The following is a 14147-nucleotide window of genomic DNA, read 5'->3' as shown; positions in this document are numbered from 1 at the left end:
ATGTGCGCTGTATGATTAATTGTTATACACTCGCTCAACCACGCTCAACCACGCTTTACCTTTGCTGCAAAATTTGGCGCGCGCTCATCTCGCTGAACAACGCGTTCACTTTTTTCGACGTTTTGTACACCACGTCCGCGAAAGAGTCCAACCGTTTGTGGTCTCTCAATTGGCCGACGTCTAAAAATCCAAAGTGCGGCAAGTGAAATCTTCCGCCCATCACTAACTTTCTCTTCTCCTCTCTATCCGGTAAAATGTGGCTGCTTTCGCCGCTCAGCGCTCTTTTCCGCATCGCCCTCAACACGTCCGGCACGCTCGCTCGATTCACCTTATCTATCAACCACCCGGGGATGTTACTCCCCGGATCGGTTAAAATTTCGTACGTCACCGAAACGCCGTTCGCGGTCAACGAACCCTCTCGATTTTTCTTAGACGGTTGAATCGTCCACCCTCCATCGTTCGCCAACAATCTCACCACGCCTTTCTTCGGTTTCGGTCCCACATTTTCCGTATCCAACGTCCACCTACTCTCGAACCCTTTCTTGCGATTATTCTTCGTCTCGATGCGAATGGTATAGTCGCGATTCTTCACCACCGGAGCGGTCACCACGCCGTACACGTAAAACGTCGCCGAACCATCCGCGAGTTTCCCTCGCGTTTTCAAAACCTTATGTTTCCCCACGTACGGTACGAACTGCGCGTACTCGTCCAAATCCGCCACCGCTCTCCAAAAATTTATCGGAGAGACGTCCTCGTACGTCACCGTCGCTCTGATTTCTTTGATTGGGTTGTCACAACTGTCTTTAGTACTGGTGTTTTGATTTTCCCGGGTCCAGACTTCGATCCCATCTTTCGTCGTCGTTTGTTTCGCGAATGCTCCTGTTTTTTTCCCTCCTTTATTACTACTCCTTTTACTACTACTATTACTCCTTTTCTCGACATTATCGACGTTCGAAGTCGCGATATCGTCGTCCGTTTTTCTCCGTCGTTGTGGTCTAATCTTCGTAACGCTTGTTTTTCCTTCGTCTCTTTTCTTAAGCGTCTTATTACTCTGAGATTGTCGCCTTTGAAACCAGAACGCGGCGGCGCCGTCGTCGGTCGCGTTGCTCTCCATCATTTTTATGTGGTTTTTCGTAAAGAAACAAAACGTTCGTTTGTGTTCGAGAGAGAAAAGATATGCGCGCAAAAGAGAGAAATGTCGAGTCAACTTAGAGAGAGAAAATGAGGAATTTTACTTTACTACTTTTACTACTACTATTTCTACTGCTGCTAAAACTCACTCTCGTTATTCTCCTGGTTCAAAGGACGAGGAGGACGAGGAGGATAAGGAGGAGGACGACGCCATAATAATAGATGATGATGACCTTTCGATTTCCTGATCTTTCTTGGCGCGTTCCTTGACGCATCGAGAATGTTGACACCGTCGCCTCGAGAAGTTCAAATCCAACCGCGCGACGCGTATTCCAGCTTCTGAGTTCTCCTTTTTCTCCCACTCTTTGAAAGCGACGGAGTAAGCGACGTATAAATGGCATCCTCGCTGTAACATGGTCGGGTAATGGACTAATGGCCTGTTTATTGGAGCCGAGGCGTAATAGGCGCGCGAGCCGGGGACTTCTTCGATTTGCGCCAACACGGCCCAGTTTTTACCTCTGTCGGGAGAAACCGCCACGGTTAAGTTGACGCGCATTTGTTTTAATCCGTATTGTCGATCGTGGGAGTTGTAGGCGATGGCGGTTTGGCCGTCGGAGAGAACGATGGCGTTGATTTTCGAGTTTGGATTCGGGAGTTCAATAGGCCCCGCGGAGGTCCAGCTAATGCCGCCGTCGTCTGATTCCGAGCGGTAGATTTTACCCGTAGCCGTTCGGAAGAATTGAACGAGTTCGCGTTCTTTGTACCGCACGATGGTACCTTCAATGAGCCACGTGTTGTTGCTCGATAACGTCAGCTGTTCCGTCCACGAACGATCTTCGCACTTGCGATTTTGTTTCGCCACGTTTGGGCATTTTAAGGATAAACACGTATCGAAGCCTTTTTGCGACAATTCGTGTTTACACGCTTTGCACAGACGCCTGGCTCTGTTTTTATCCTCCGTGCACGACACGTCGCCTCGTAAAACGCCCGCGGATAAAGCGTCGTTAATTAACGGGTTCAGCTCTTTCATCGCTCGCATTTGCGCTTGCGGATCGCACGTGGATTTTCGCGGGCTTTCTCTCCAAACCGGGATGGCCCAATTCGTACCTCCCGATCCGGATCGCATGACGACCGGTGGGTTCGCGGTGACTAACGGCCAACCTTCGCCTTGGCTCGAGAGCACAACTGGGTAGGACCAATCCTCGCCGTCTTCCGATTGGGTCATCAGAATATCTCCTCCAGGGTTCCATCCATCCTCTCTCAACTCTGGATTTACGCGACATTTGCTCGATTGCGAATAGAATAAGGAAATGACGCCATCTTCGTCCTTCATCATGGATGGACCCCACATGGGACCGTCGCCGCCGGCGCGCGCCGAGTCAGATCGAAGACCAAACAATCGAGTCGGTGCTGACCACGTGATCCCGGCGTCCTTGGATAACGACAGCGCGATGTGTTGATCCCCGTCGCCTTCTCTCTCTTTCGCTTGTTGCCAAGAGGCGAGCAAGTCGCCGTTTTTTAAACTCACTATGGACGCCATGTGCATGTACTTCATTTCTTCGGAGGATTTTTGCACCCACGCGTGCGATATACACGTCGCGGACACGGACAGATCCGAGTTTAAATCGCAATCGAAACAGTGCGGCGTGGCGTGTAAATCGCGCGGTTTACAAACGGCGTTTCCCGATGTCATAGTTTTCGGTAAAGCGCTTTCGTCGAATTTATCCGGAGGAGAGTCGCAGAGAGGCAGCATGGCTTTCCTCGCCACGTCTGGGAAGTCAATTTCCATCGCTTTGGCAAACTCTTCTTGAAAGTTCAAGTTGGACGGGTTCTCTTTCGCTCGTTTTTGCGCGCGGAGAATGAAAGCGTCTCCCGGCATTGCTCTCCAAGCGATTTGGCCTAACGCCGGATCCAATTCTCGATCGAGCCAGTAACTATACGCTCTCTTTTTCACCGAGGTTGCGTTGACAGCTTCACTCGTCGTCGTCATCGAAGAAGTCGTCGTCGCCGCCGTGTTCTTCAGCTCTTGCGCACTCTTCAACTCCTTCTCGTCTCTCTCCTTCTCCTTCTGCAAATGACTCGCGTCGTCCGTTTCTCCGTCGTGGTTCATCGCCGTCGCTTCGATCGACGCCTGATGATCGATGTATCGCTCTTCGCTCGAGACGACATCGACGGAGTTACTCGTCGTCGTCGTCGTGGTAGTACCGGCGGCGCTCTCGCCGCTCCCTCCTAACATCATCGCGTCTAAATCATCAAAAGCGTGTTCTCCCACATCTCCTCCGTTTTCCTTTTCGTTGTTCAAACGTGAAGTAGGAAACACGAGTCTTTTCACCTCCGCGTTCGTCGAAAGCTCTCCTTCGTCTTCGATGTCGTTTATGTCGTGCCTGCTTCGATACCGTTCCAACAACACGTTCAACACTGCTTTCATTTTACTACTTTTACTACTACTGCTGCTCTCGTGATTTGATGATACAGACGATGACGACACCGCGGCAAAGTCGTCCTCTTCGTTTTCATCGTCTCGAGTCGTTACTCTCCGTCTGAGTCTTCCTCTCGTGAACTGTTCTTGTTGTTGTTGCACTCCAAAATCATCAGAATCTTCCCAGGGGTCTGTCACAGAAACATCAGCGGAAACCGGGGTGGACACAAAGAAAGCCGCAGCACAAACGATAAAAACGAAAACGAAAAAACACCCACGTCCTCGTCTCGTTCTTTTCAAAGCGAATAAGGTTGGAATCGCCGTCATTTTTGGAGCGTTTATTCTCACGTTAAACTCCCTCTCACAGAGCAGAGATTTTTCTTCGTTTCCTTCCTGAAAACACTGACGCATTTCGCACAAAAAAGACGCACAAAAAGAAGCGCTTTTGATATTCTTTAAAGTATTCTCTCTCACTCTCGCGAAATTACCGAGATCGATCGAACCGCGCGATCGTGCGGAGAGATATTCATTTTTTGTGTTCGCGGTGAGATTTTAGACGAACCCGCGCGGAGTAGTATATTCTCTTTTACATCATCATCATGCGAAGATTTTGCGCGTTGATTTCGCGCACGAAACGGTCTTCGGACGAGATCAATTTCCTGCGGAAAAGCGTAGCATTAGGAAGCGCCTCTTCCGCGCAAACGACGTCCTCGGAAACGACGAAAGCATCGTTTTCAACCACCAATACTCCTGCCGTGGATGAGAATCTCGTCCCAGTGTTCGTCGACGGCAGAGAAGTGCACGTACAAAAAGGCGTGACGGTACTCCAAGCGTGCGAACACGCCGGTGTGCACGTCCCACGGTTTTGCTACCATCCGCGGTTGTCCATCGCGGGGAATTGCAGAATGTGCCTGGTAGAGGTGGAAAAATCACCGAAACCAGTCGCCTCGTGCGCCATGCCAGTGATGCCGAACATGAACATCAAGACGACGACGGATTTGGTGAAGAAAGCGAGGGAAGGCGTGATGGAGTTTTTGTTAATCAACCACCCGCTGGATTGCCCGATTTGCGACCAAGGCGGCGAGTGCGAGTTGCAAGACCAATCGATGATTTTTGGCTCGGATAGAAGTCGGTTTACGGAAGGGAAACGAGCGGTGGAAGATAAAGAGTTAGGGCCGCTCGTGAAGACGGTGATGACGAGGTGCATTCACTGCACGAGGTGCGTGAGATTCGCGACGGAAGTCGCCGGCGTGCAAGAGTTAGGGGTGACGGGAAGAGGAGGTCAAGCGGAAATCGGAACGTACGTGAGTAAGTTGTTGAGTTCCGAGTTGAGCGGGAACGTGATTGATTTGTGCCCGGTTGGCGCGTTGACCTCGAAACCGTTCGCGTTTACCGCGAGAAGTTGGGAGTTGAAACCAACCGAGACGATCGACGTGTTGGACGGGTTAGGAAGCTCCATTCGCGTGGACTCGAAAGGTACGGAAGTCATGAGAATCACGCCCAGGTTGCACGAAGGCGTAAACGAGGAATGGATTTCGGACAAAGCGAGATTTTCCTACGACGGTCTGAAAAGGCAAAGATTAGATGCCCCGTACGCGAAGAACCCGAAAACGAACAAATTGGAAAAAGTCACCTGGGAAACCGCGTTGGAAATTGTCGGCGAACAGTTGAGCAAGGCGGACCCGAGAAATTTGAGAGCGGTAGCCGGTAAGCTCGCGGATTGCGAGAGTATCGTCGCTTTGAAAGATGTCATGACGTCGTTAGGATGCGTGAACTTTGAAGTGGAAGGCGTAAACGCAGACGCGGTGAATGTTGATTCGAGATCGAACTACATCATGAACTCGAACATCGTAGGCGTGGAAGACGCCGACGTCGTCTTGATGGTGGGCGCGGACGTTCGCTTAGAAGCGCCCGTTTTGAACGCCAGATTACGCCGCGCGAACGTCGCGGGTGGCGTAAAAATGGCCACGTTAGGACATCACGGCGACTTGACGTACCCAGTTGAAAACTTAGGCACGGAAGCGTCCATCATCAACGACTTGCTTTCCGGCAAACACGCGTTTAGCGAAACGTTGAAAAACGCGAAAAACCCGTGCGTCATCGTCGGTTCCGCGGTGTTAAACAGACCGGATTGCGCGCAGTTATTGAAGAGTTTACACCAATTGTCGGACCAATTCGGTGTCGTTACCAACGATTGGAACGGATTTAACGTTCTGCAAGCGTCTGGAGGCACCACCGGCGCGTTAGACCTCGGTTTCGTCTCCTCGAAGAACAAACACATTAGCGAAAACGACGGCTTGAAAGTCGTCTACAACTTAGGCTCGGAGACCATCTCCTCGTACGACTCCGAACCGGGGAAGAAATTCGTCATCTACCAAGGCCACCACGGCGACGTCGGCGCGGCTGGTGCGGACGTTGTCCTCCCTGGCGCGGCGTACACGGAAAAAGACGCCACGTACGTCAACACCGAAGGAAGAGCGCAAAGGGCGTTAGCCTGTGTGGCGCCTCCGGGATTAGCGAGAGCGGATTGGAAAATCTTACGAGCGGTTTCCGAATTCGCCATGGTTCCTTTGAAATATAACACCATCGAGCAGTGCAGAGAGAGGTTGGCGGAAGTCTCCCCAACCTTCAACGCCATCGATGAAGTCGAACCGAGCTTATGGTTAAACGGCGCCTCGTACGCGCATTTAGCCGGAGGGACGCCCAACGTCGCCGCTAAAGGCGGAGCAGGTAAAAAAACCAGCGGTGCGACTGTTTTCGCCTCCGAACCGTTAACGACGAACGTCGAGAACTTCTACATGACCGACGCGATTACGCGAGCGAGCGCGACCATGGCGAGATGTTCCAAGGCTAAAGCGACTGGATCCGCTTTTTAGTTTTTGATTTTATTTGTTGTATTTATAGAGAGAAAGCCATCCTCATTAAAACGTTCGTTCGTTCATTATTCTCGTGCAAATATACTCTCGCATCGCCCTCTGCTTCTTCAACGATGACGTTTCAAAACGTAAACGACGTGAACGAAGAACTCGCGGGAGCCTCCGTGATGATGAACAACCCTAACGCTCGGCAAAGATTCGCTCCGGGAAATTCGAGTTCGAATTCGAACAACAACAACAACAGACCGTCGTCTTCGTATCATCACCATCACCATCAAAGACGAACGAAAAGAAGCAACAACAACAGCATCACGACAATTAATATTATCAAAAGAGCGACGAAGAATAAGACGAAAATCTGTCTCGTCGCTTTACTCGTCTTTATATCGTTCGTGAATCTGATGGTGTTTTCGAGAGATTCCGAGGCGAGATTGATGTCCTCTGGGAGGAAATACGCTAAGAAGAAAGACGCACAACATCGGGAAGAATTATCACATGAAGACTACGACTTTGGTAGTAAAGACGAAAAAGGTAGAAAGAAGGACGATTCAGACGATTCAGACGATTCAGACGAAAAACCGAGCTTAGAAACCGCCTTGTTGGGATCCGCGTTAGCGGTGGACAGTCCTACGTTAACGTCTGGATTCAAATCGCTGAGCTACCCGTCTTTGGCGGAAGTCGGGGACTCGAAGCGCACGTTTTTAGTCGCCTTTGAAGGGAATTGGGAATGGGGCGTTCCGAAATCGCTGACGAACAGGGAGTTGGATCAGAGGAAAATAGAGGACATCAACGAATCTCGAGGCGGGCACTGTTACGTCAGTCGAGGACGGGTGTTACCGATACAGCCGGGATCGGACGTCGCGCCGAAGGAGCAATGGCACGCGCCAAAGATGGCGGTGAAAGGAACGTCTTCGAATGATAAGTGTTGGCGTCCCCAGTTGTTCGTGGTGCCACAAACGCACGAGGTTTTGTTGTTTTATAAGCGAGGCGCGAGTCGAGAGACGTGGGAAGGTTTTTTGAAACGCTCGTTGGACGGCGGGAAGACGTGGTTAGAGGAGGAAAAGTTACCGCCTGGAATTTTAGGCCCGTCGAAGAATAAAGTTTTGAGAAACAGCGAAGACGAATCGATTCTGAGCGCGAGCGAGAGGTGGACGCGGTCGAGCGCGTGCGCGTGGATCGAGAGAGCGGAAAGAGAAGGGAGAGATTGGACCGTGAAAAGCGGTCCGATTCGCATGGAGAAGAAAGGTTTACAGGAACGATACGGCGGAGGAAGAATGGGCGATAAAGCGGCCGAAGAGGAAGCGAGAGATTACGGAGGCATCGAACCCGCGATATTTTATAAAGACGATGGAACTTTAGTCGTTCTCGCTCGACCGGCAAAAACGACCGAACGGTTTCCGAAAAGTTTATCCGGCGTCGTGCACGCCGGAGGACGATCGAAACAGTCCTCGAGATATTTTCCGAAAATGTTAAAAGCTGAATTGAAAGACGAACCGAACGCGCAGTGGTCAGCATTTAAGGAAATCGCGGATTTACCTTTACCAACCGTATTTGGTCGAGGATTCGACGTGGAAAAGTTAACCGACGGACGCGTCGTGTTAGTTATGAACGACCCGGGTAAGAAAGGCGTGAGCGTAAAAATCTCGAGAGACGACGGCGAAACGTTTCGAGAGGCGTTTGTGATTGAAGACGGCGACGATGAAGACGAAAGCAGTGGTGGTAGTAGTGGTAGTAGTAGTAGTAGTGGTAGTAGTAGTAGTTACACGAGGGATCCAGTGATTCACGTGGCGAACGATGCCATGATTCACGTGGTTTACGTTGCCAACAACGGGAAGAAGATCAAGAGAGCGGTGTTGGATCCCGAACAGTTATAGTATTAGTCATGTATGATAAGAAATAATTTTAGAGCATATCAAAAATGTAATAATATAGTGGTGCAACAGTTAATGAAACAGAGTGATTCTATCGCCGGGATAGATGACGTCTGGGTATTTGACCAAGTTCCCGTTTGCGTCTCTCACTTCTACTTTTTCCGGCAAAACGCAGCCGGTGGCCGCACACAAGGAATCCCCGGGTTTCACCTCGTACTCACCTCTGCGTAACGGACCTCTAGGGTCGTCCGGGTAAAAGTAATCTATGTTGTTACCGCTTTGCTGCTGCTGCTGCTCTAATTTCTGATGTTGTTCAGACACGTCCACGTCTTCGATGGAGACGAACCGTAAATCTCTCTCGTCCGCGCTTCTCGAACTGCGGAATCCAACCAAGAACAAACCAATCGCGGCGCCGACTAAAACGTTCGGATCGATCGTTTGTACGATCGATCGCAAAGTCGTAAACTTTTTTAAAACCGTTCGTCTGGACCTATCAGCTATTCTTGAGACTAAACCGATGGGTTTGCGAATGAAATTTCGACTCGCTCGCTCCCTCGCTTGCATAGAAATGTCGGTTAAAATGCCTCTTTGCCGTAAACTCCTCAACGCTTGCTCTTTCGTTTGTTGTTGTTGTTGATTCGTTTGTTCGTCTCGAAAACTTCTATTCGCGACGGAGGTGTTCATGGACGACCTCACCGGCGATAACGGCGGACCGACGGAAACTTTCGACGTGTCCAATAAGAAAGACCTTTGACTCCTCGCGTGGTTGGTGTCCACGCTCCTTTCCTCTTCTTCTTCTTCTTCTCGCGTTCTATTTATCGTCTCTCTGCTATTATTATTGTTGTAGCTAAAATTAGTATTCAGGTTTTCAAAATCGTGCGCGATTTCCGAAACCGTCGCGCCCGTCGATATTGGATTCATCACACCTCCCGTGACTCTCTCTCTCTTTTCCCTTTCCTTTTGCGCTCGTTTCATCTCCTCCAACTGCTTCTCCAACGCCTCTCGCCGTTTCTTCTCCTCTTCCAACTCTTTCGATTTCAACGTCACCGTTTCTTGCGCCTCTCGCGTCACCTCTTCCGGTTTCTTAAACTGCGGCGGCGTTCGAGAGAATCGTTCGAGAAGTTGCTTCCGTCCTTCCGAAATCTGGTGTTTCCCGATTTCAAACACGCCGCCGCCGCCGCCGCCGCTCGATTGTTTCTCGGGCGTCTTCTCGCCGTCCGGGTGAACATTTTTATTCGCGACAAGATTCCTCGCTTTCTCCTTCCCGAAATTCACGCCTTCCAGCGTCACTCTCACGCACACGTGCCCGACGATGTTTTCCCTCAAATCGTCCCACATCGCGATCCATTTCCCCGGCACTTTCCCTTTATTCTCATTCGCGAACAGTTGGAAATCCATGGTTCCAAATCCCACAACTTTGGTCATCTCCTCGTCTAACAACTCCACCGATAAGTGCGTGTACGTGTTCACGTTCAAGGTCAGCGGTAAATGTATCTCCGCTCTAAAAACTGGATCTGTGCCGAACGCACCGTCGGTTATTGCGACGGAGTCGACTAAGCCAGGCGCGAGTAACGCGCACCGAACTCTGGTTTTCAGATTCGCGCGTTCGTGGAACGAGCGCCCGGCGATGACTGCGACGGAGCAGACGTCTTTTTTTAACATGCGTTTTAAAACGTCGTCTGCTTCTTCTTCAGCGTTTTCGAGAGTACCACCAAAATCTCCTCCTCCTCTGAAAAAGCCTCGATATCCTCGTTTCGAAGAGGAAGACCCTCCTCTCGAAGGCGAGAACATTTTATTTTAAGTGCGCGGTGAATAAATCAATAGCACAACAAAGTGATGTGTCGAGTTCCTTCCCAACGGACTTCTTCTTCTTATAATTTTTTCGTTGTTTTCTCTCTGTTGTCCTGTTGGAAAATTCGTTTGCTGTTTTTTTGAATTTTTGATCGAAAGAGCGAAACTGTTGTTCTTCTTTGAACAGAAGAAACAGAAGAAGCAGTCTTTTGGGCAGAACTAGGAATTACAACTTTCTAAAACATGCCACAAAGAATGTGGCGTGATATGTTGGTTTCAAAAAGCTATGTTTCGAGCCCCGCGGAACGGAGTCGCGACGGTCCACCACGCCGTCTCATGGAAACATGAGACTTCGCCTCAGCAGGACTGAGACTTTGAAACGGGTTTTAGTAGTGCCGCCGACTAAAATAATGTTTTATTTATTATTGTCACCTGTTTTCTGCAATCCCAAAAAAAAAGGAGAGAACTCTCGATTTTAATCGATACAAAACTCCCCCTTGGCGCCTATGCCACGGTATAAAAATCCCGTTTCAAAAAATGAAAGTGGAATTCTTTCCCAAAAAATGCTCTTTCCTCCATGTAAAGTCGTCGTTGACTTCTTCTTCGATGAAGAAGAAAGAAGATATGCAATAACACGACGACAAAGAAAAGAACACAAAAAAGGAGAGAAACTCGCCCGCGCAAGTCAAAACTCTCCGTACTCGAACCCCCTTTGTCCGTTCTTTCCCAGCTCTTTTCATTCATTCAATCTGCCATGCATGCGGGAGGAGAGATACAAAAATCGATTTGTATCTCTAAAACAGAAAGAAAGCAAACGATGAAGAAAAGAGCTCCCACCCTTCCACCCACTATCATCGATAGAGGTCTATCGATGAAAGCAATGCGTGTGACTTTCTCGCGCGCGTGCGCGCGCGCACGCAAAAAAAAAGTGATATTATATGCGCGCGCAAATGCGCGCAAATGCGCGCGCGAGAAAGTGAAGAAGGAAATGAAAAAAAAATGCGTTTTTTAGATACAGATACAAATTTACCTCCTTTCTCTTTCTCTTTCTCTTTCTTTTTCTTTCTCCCCCAATTTTCCCCCTGTTTTTTCTTTTTTTGCGACGAAGAAAATAAACGGAGAGAGAGAATAAGTAAAAAGCGCGTATTTTCCCGCTCCGAGTTCCTGCGAACGATTTATGAGGTGTATGGGTTCATCCGCGCGGTTTTCAGCACCTCTCTCTCGCGCGCGGTCCCCAGTCAACGCGCGCGCGTGGAGGGGACAGGGAAGTGATGACGTGTCACGCTCTCGTGCAAAGTTGGTTTCTGTTTAGGGTCTCAAATTCTCAACTTTCATTCTCGTGCGTTTCTGAAGCTCTTTTTTTTTAAATAAGATTTTTGCCTTCTTCTGTTTTTTTGAATCAATCGCGAGATTTTGTCTCTCGTTTTCGAGATCGCTCGTTCTCGCGTTTTCACTCGTTCTCGAAGAGAAAAAGAGAGATCGAACGAGAGAAATTTCTCATCCCTCATATCAGCACTCCCCGATCATCACATCACACTACGTAATAAAAATATGGCCTGCACTTTATCCGCTTCGGGTTTACTCCCGCTCAAACAACGAGTAGTCTCGAGAAGTTCCAGAAGAAACTCCGTTTGCGTCAAGGTACGGTTTCTTATTTAGCATATATTGTGTTTTAAAGAGAGAGATGAGAGAAGATTTTTTTTTCTTTTTTCTCTCTCTATCTTTTGGGTTTGGGATCCAATTTTGTGTTGTGTTCCTCTTTCTCTCTTTTAAACAACGTCGCTTTCGCGAGGTATGCGCGCAACGTGAATGCGCGCGCGCAGAGGAGGGTTTGGGCGTGTTGTTGTTGTTGTTCTCCGATATATATTTATTGTATATCAAAGAGAGAAAGAGAGAGAAAGAAATTGGATGTTGATGTGTGTTTGGGTGAGAGAGACCTCCTTTTGTACGAGAGAGAGAGAGAAAAACGAGAGAAACGTTCCTCCTTTTACAAAACACAGGACGAAAAAGGAGGAGATAATCGTATCTTTTTCCAGGGGGGAGATGCGGCTATTTAGGGTTATTTTTTTTCTCTTTTTTCCCTTCTCTCTCTTTGTTGTTTTGTTTGCTGACATGAAAAACGTTTTTCTTCTACTTCTTACGTCAAACACCAATCACGCGTAAAACAACTTTTATAGGCTTCTTCCCAAACGACGAAACAATTTATCGCGCAAAAAAGCGAGCAATTGTCTAAATCCGTCGCCGCGGCGACGACTTCTGCGTTGTCTTTCGCCGCCGCGCCTCGCGAAGCTTTCGCGAGCGCGAACGAGTCCATCTCTGACGTCGCTTTGGCGAACGTGAACATTTTGGGCGTCATCGCCGTCGCGTTGTTCATTATTATCCCGGTGTCCTTTTTGGTCATCTTGTACGTGAAATCCACGGCGGAAGGCAACGTTTCCGGTGGTTTCTCGCAATCGTACTACGACGAGTCGAAGAAGATGGGAAAGAAGTTGACGAACGAAGCCGCCGTGCTGAAAGGCAAAGGGACTGGCATGAGACCGGAGAAGTAAACATCATCTCTTGAGAGAGAATAAGAGAGAGAGAGAGAACAAGAGAGAGAGAGAGAGAGAAAGAGAAGGACTACTATCATTTTTATATATAGCTTTGAAATTCGCGAAACAACACAAACAAACAACAATACAACAAGAAGAGTATAAACGTATAATAATACATCGCGCGGTAGTAGTAGTACTTAAAAAAAAATCGTTCTTCTTCTCTTCTTTTTCTACAATAATATGCGCTGCTAGATTATATACTATATTTATTAAACGAGTATATGTGGGGGCAATCACTTAATGCTGGCTAACACGGACCGAACTTGCTTTTTTTGATCCTCCGATAAGATCGCGTCGTCGCCCGGGAACTGAATGTCAAACTTGATTTTCAAATCGCCTCTGCCACTTTGAGATTTCGAGAGCGGCATGCCTTGACCGCAAATGACTTTGACATACTTCGGGCTGATCACGTGCGGGACGCTGACGTCGATGCTCTTCCCGTCGATGGTGTACACCGTCGACGACCACCCGCACATGGCGTCCACCAAATCTATCTTCACCGTTTTAATCAAATCGTTCCCGTCTCTCGCAAAGTGCGGATGTTTCTTCTCGTCGATTTCAAACACCAAATCCGCAGCTATCGTGTTTCTATCCTCGTCGCCTCCTTTCTCCGCGAAGGTTATTTTCGTCCCTTTTTTAAACCCTGCGCGAATGGGTACTTCTATAGTTTCCGCTTTCGATTTTTGGTTCCCGGACGCGTCCAACACTTTCCTCGTGATTTTCAACTTTTTCGTCGCGCCGTAGAACAAATCTTCCAAACTGACCGCGAGTTTCTGCTCAACCGCAGGTGGTTTCGTCCTTTGCCTTTGTTGTTGCGGCATGCCGCCTCCCATGCCGCCGAACGGGTCCCCGCCCATGCCCCCGAAGCCGCCTCCCATGCCGCCGAACGGGTCGCCTCCCATCCCTCCGCCGCCGCCGCCGAAGAACTCTTTGAATATATCGTGCGCGTGTTGTTGCGAGAACCCGTGTCCTCCACCGTTACCACCACCTCCGAACCCGTCTTGTAACCCATCTTCGCCGTACCGGTCGTAAATCTCTTTCTTTTTCGGATCGGTCAAGACTTCGTACGCCTCGGAGACTTCTTTAAACTTCTTCTCGGCTTGCGCTTGTTTGGAGCCTGGGTTTTTATCCGGGTGCCATTTCATGGCCAGTTTTCGGTAGGCTTTTTTGAGCTCGGCGTCCGAGGCGTCTCGGGAGACGTCGAGGATCTTGTAAAAGTCTCGGCCGCCCATGTTTTCGAAGCCGTTTCCTTCACAGAATGAATGAAGTTTCTCTCGAATCGAATCGAATCAAAAGCCAACGTTCACGTTGCTTTCTTCTTCGCGCGCTCGTTTTAAGCGCAATAAAAACAAAGACGCAGTATAACGACAACGCGATACTAAATCGCTCGTTGTTGTGTCTCTTTCCGGCGTGTACTCAAAGCCTTTCTCTCTTCTCTCCGTGTGTATTTGTGACGTGTGCAATC

The 14147-nt window shown here is 49.1% G+C and overlaps 7 protein-coding genes across 7 annotated transcripts; 3 read left to right on the top strand and 4 right to left on the bottom strand.

Moving 5' to 3' along the window:
- Positions 1-55: 55 nt before the first annotated feature.
- Bathy16g00570 (predicted protein) lies at positions 56-1114 on the bottom strand (the record flags this gene model as incomplete). The annotated part of the gene is made up of 1 exon (XM_007508554.1): positions 56-1114. One exon carries the CDS (start codon positions 1112-1114, stop codon positions 56-58), a length of 1059 nt encoding a protein of 352 aa, XP_007508616.1.
- Positions 1115-1285: 171 nt separating this feature from the next.
- On the bottom strand, positions 1286-3877 carry Bathy16g00560 (BNR/Asp-box repeat protein; the record flags this gene model as incomplete). Its single annotated transcript, XM_007508461.1, has 1 exon — positions 1286-3877. One exon carries the CDS (start codon positions 3875-3877, stop codon positions 1286-1288), a length of 2592 nt encoding a protein of 863 aa, XP_007508523.1.
- Positions 3878-4149: 272 nt separating this feature from the next.
- Bathy16g00550 (NADH dehydrogenase subunit G) lies at positions 4150-6426 on the top strand (the record flags this gene model as incomplete). Its single annotated transcript, XM_007508602.1, has 1 exon — positions 4150-6426. One exon carries the CDS (start codon positions 4150-4152, stop codon positions 6424-6426), a length of 2277 nt encoding a protein of 758 aa, XP_007508664.1.
- Positions 6427-6539: 113 nt separating this feature from the next.
- Bathy16g00540 (putative alpha-rhamnosidase) lies at positions 6540-8300 on the top strand (the record flags this gene model as incomplete). Its single annotated transcript, XM_007508526.1, has 1 exon — positions 6540-8300. The coding sequence occupies one exon, from the start codon at positions 6540-6542 to the stop codon at positions 8298-8300; it is 1761 nt and encodes a 586-aa protein (XP_007508588.1).
- Positions 8301-8369: 69 nt separating this feature from the next.
- On the bottom strand, positions 8370-10088 carry Bathy16g00530 (unknown protein; the record flags this gene model as incomplete). The annotated part of the gene is made up of 1 exon (XM_007508616.1): positions 8370-10088. The coding sequence occupies one exon, from the start codon at positions 10086-10088 to the stop codon at positions 8370-8372; it is 1719 nt and encodes a 572-aa protein (XP_007508678.1).
- A 2043-nt stretch (positions 10089-12131) lies between these two features.
- Positions 12132-12637, top strand: Bathy16g00520 (putative psbM, PSII-M, photosystem II polypeptide, typically encoded in the chloroplast genome; the record flags this gene model as incomplete). The annotated part of the gene is made up of 2 exons (XM_007508503.1): positions 12132-12146; positions 12266-12637. 2 exons carry the CDS (start codon positions 12132-12134, stop codon positions 12635-12637), a joined length of 387 nt encoding a protein of 128 aa, XP_007508565.1.
- A 278-nt stretch (positions 12638-12915) lies between these two features.
- Bathy16g00510 (predicted protein) lies at positions 12916-13914 on the bottom strand (the record flags this gene model as incomplete). The annotated part of the gene is made up of 1 exon (XM_007508647.1): positions 12916-13914. One exon carries the CDS (start codon positions 13912-13914, stop codon positions 12916-12918), a length of 999 nt encoding a protein of 332 aa, XP_007508709.1.
- Positions 13915-14147: the final 233 nt, after the last annotated feature.

Source organism: Bathycoccus prasinos (assembly GCF_002220235.1).
Source record: "Bathycoccus prasinos genomic : Chromosome_16".
Lineage (NCBI taxonomy): Eukaryota > Viridiplantae > Chlorophyta > Mamiellophyceae > Mamiellales > Bathycoccaceae > Bathycoccus > Bathycoccus prasinos.
Note: the sequence above shows the minus strand (reverse complement) of the source record. Positions and strands in the feature narration are given on the sequence as shown.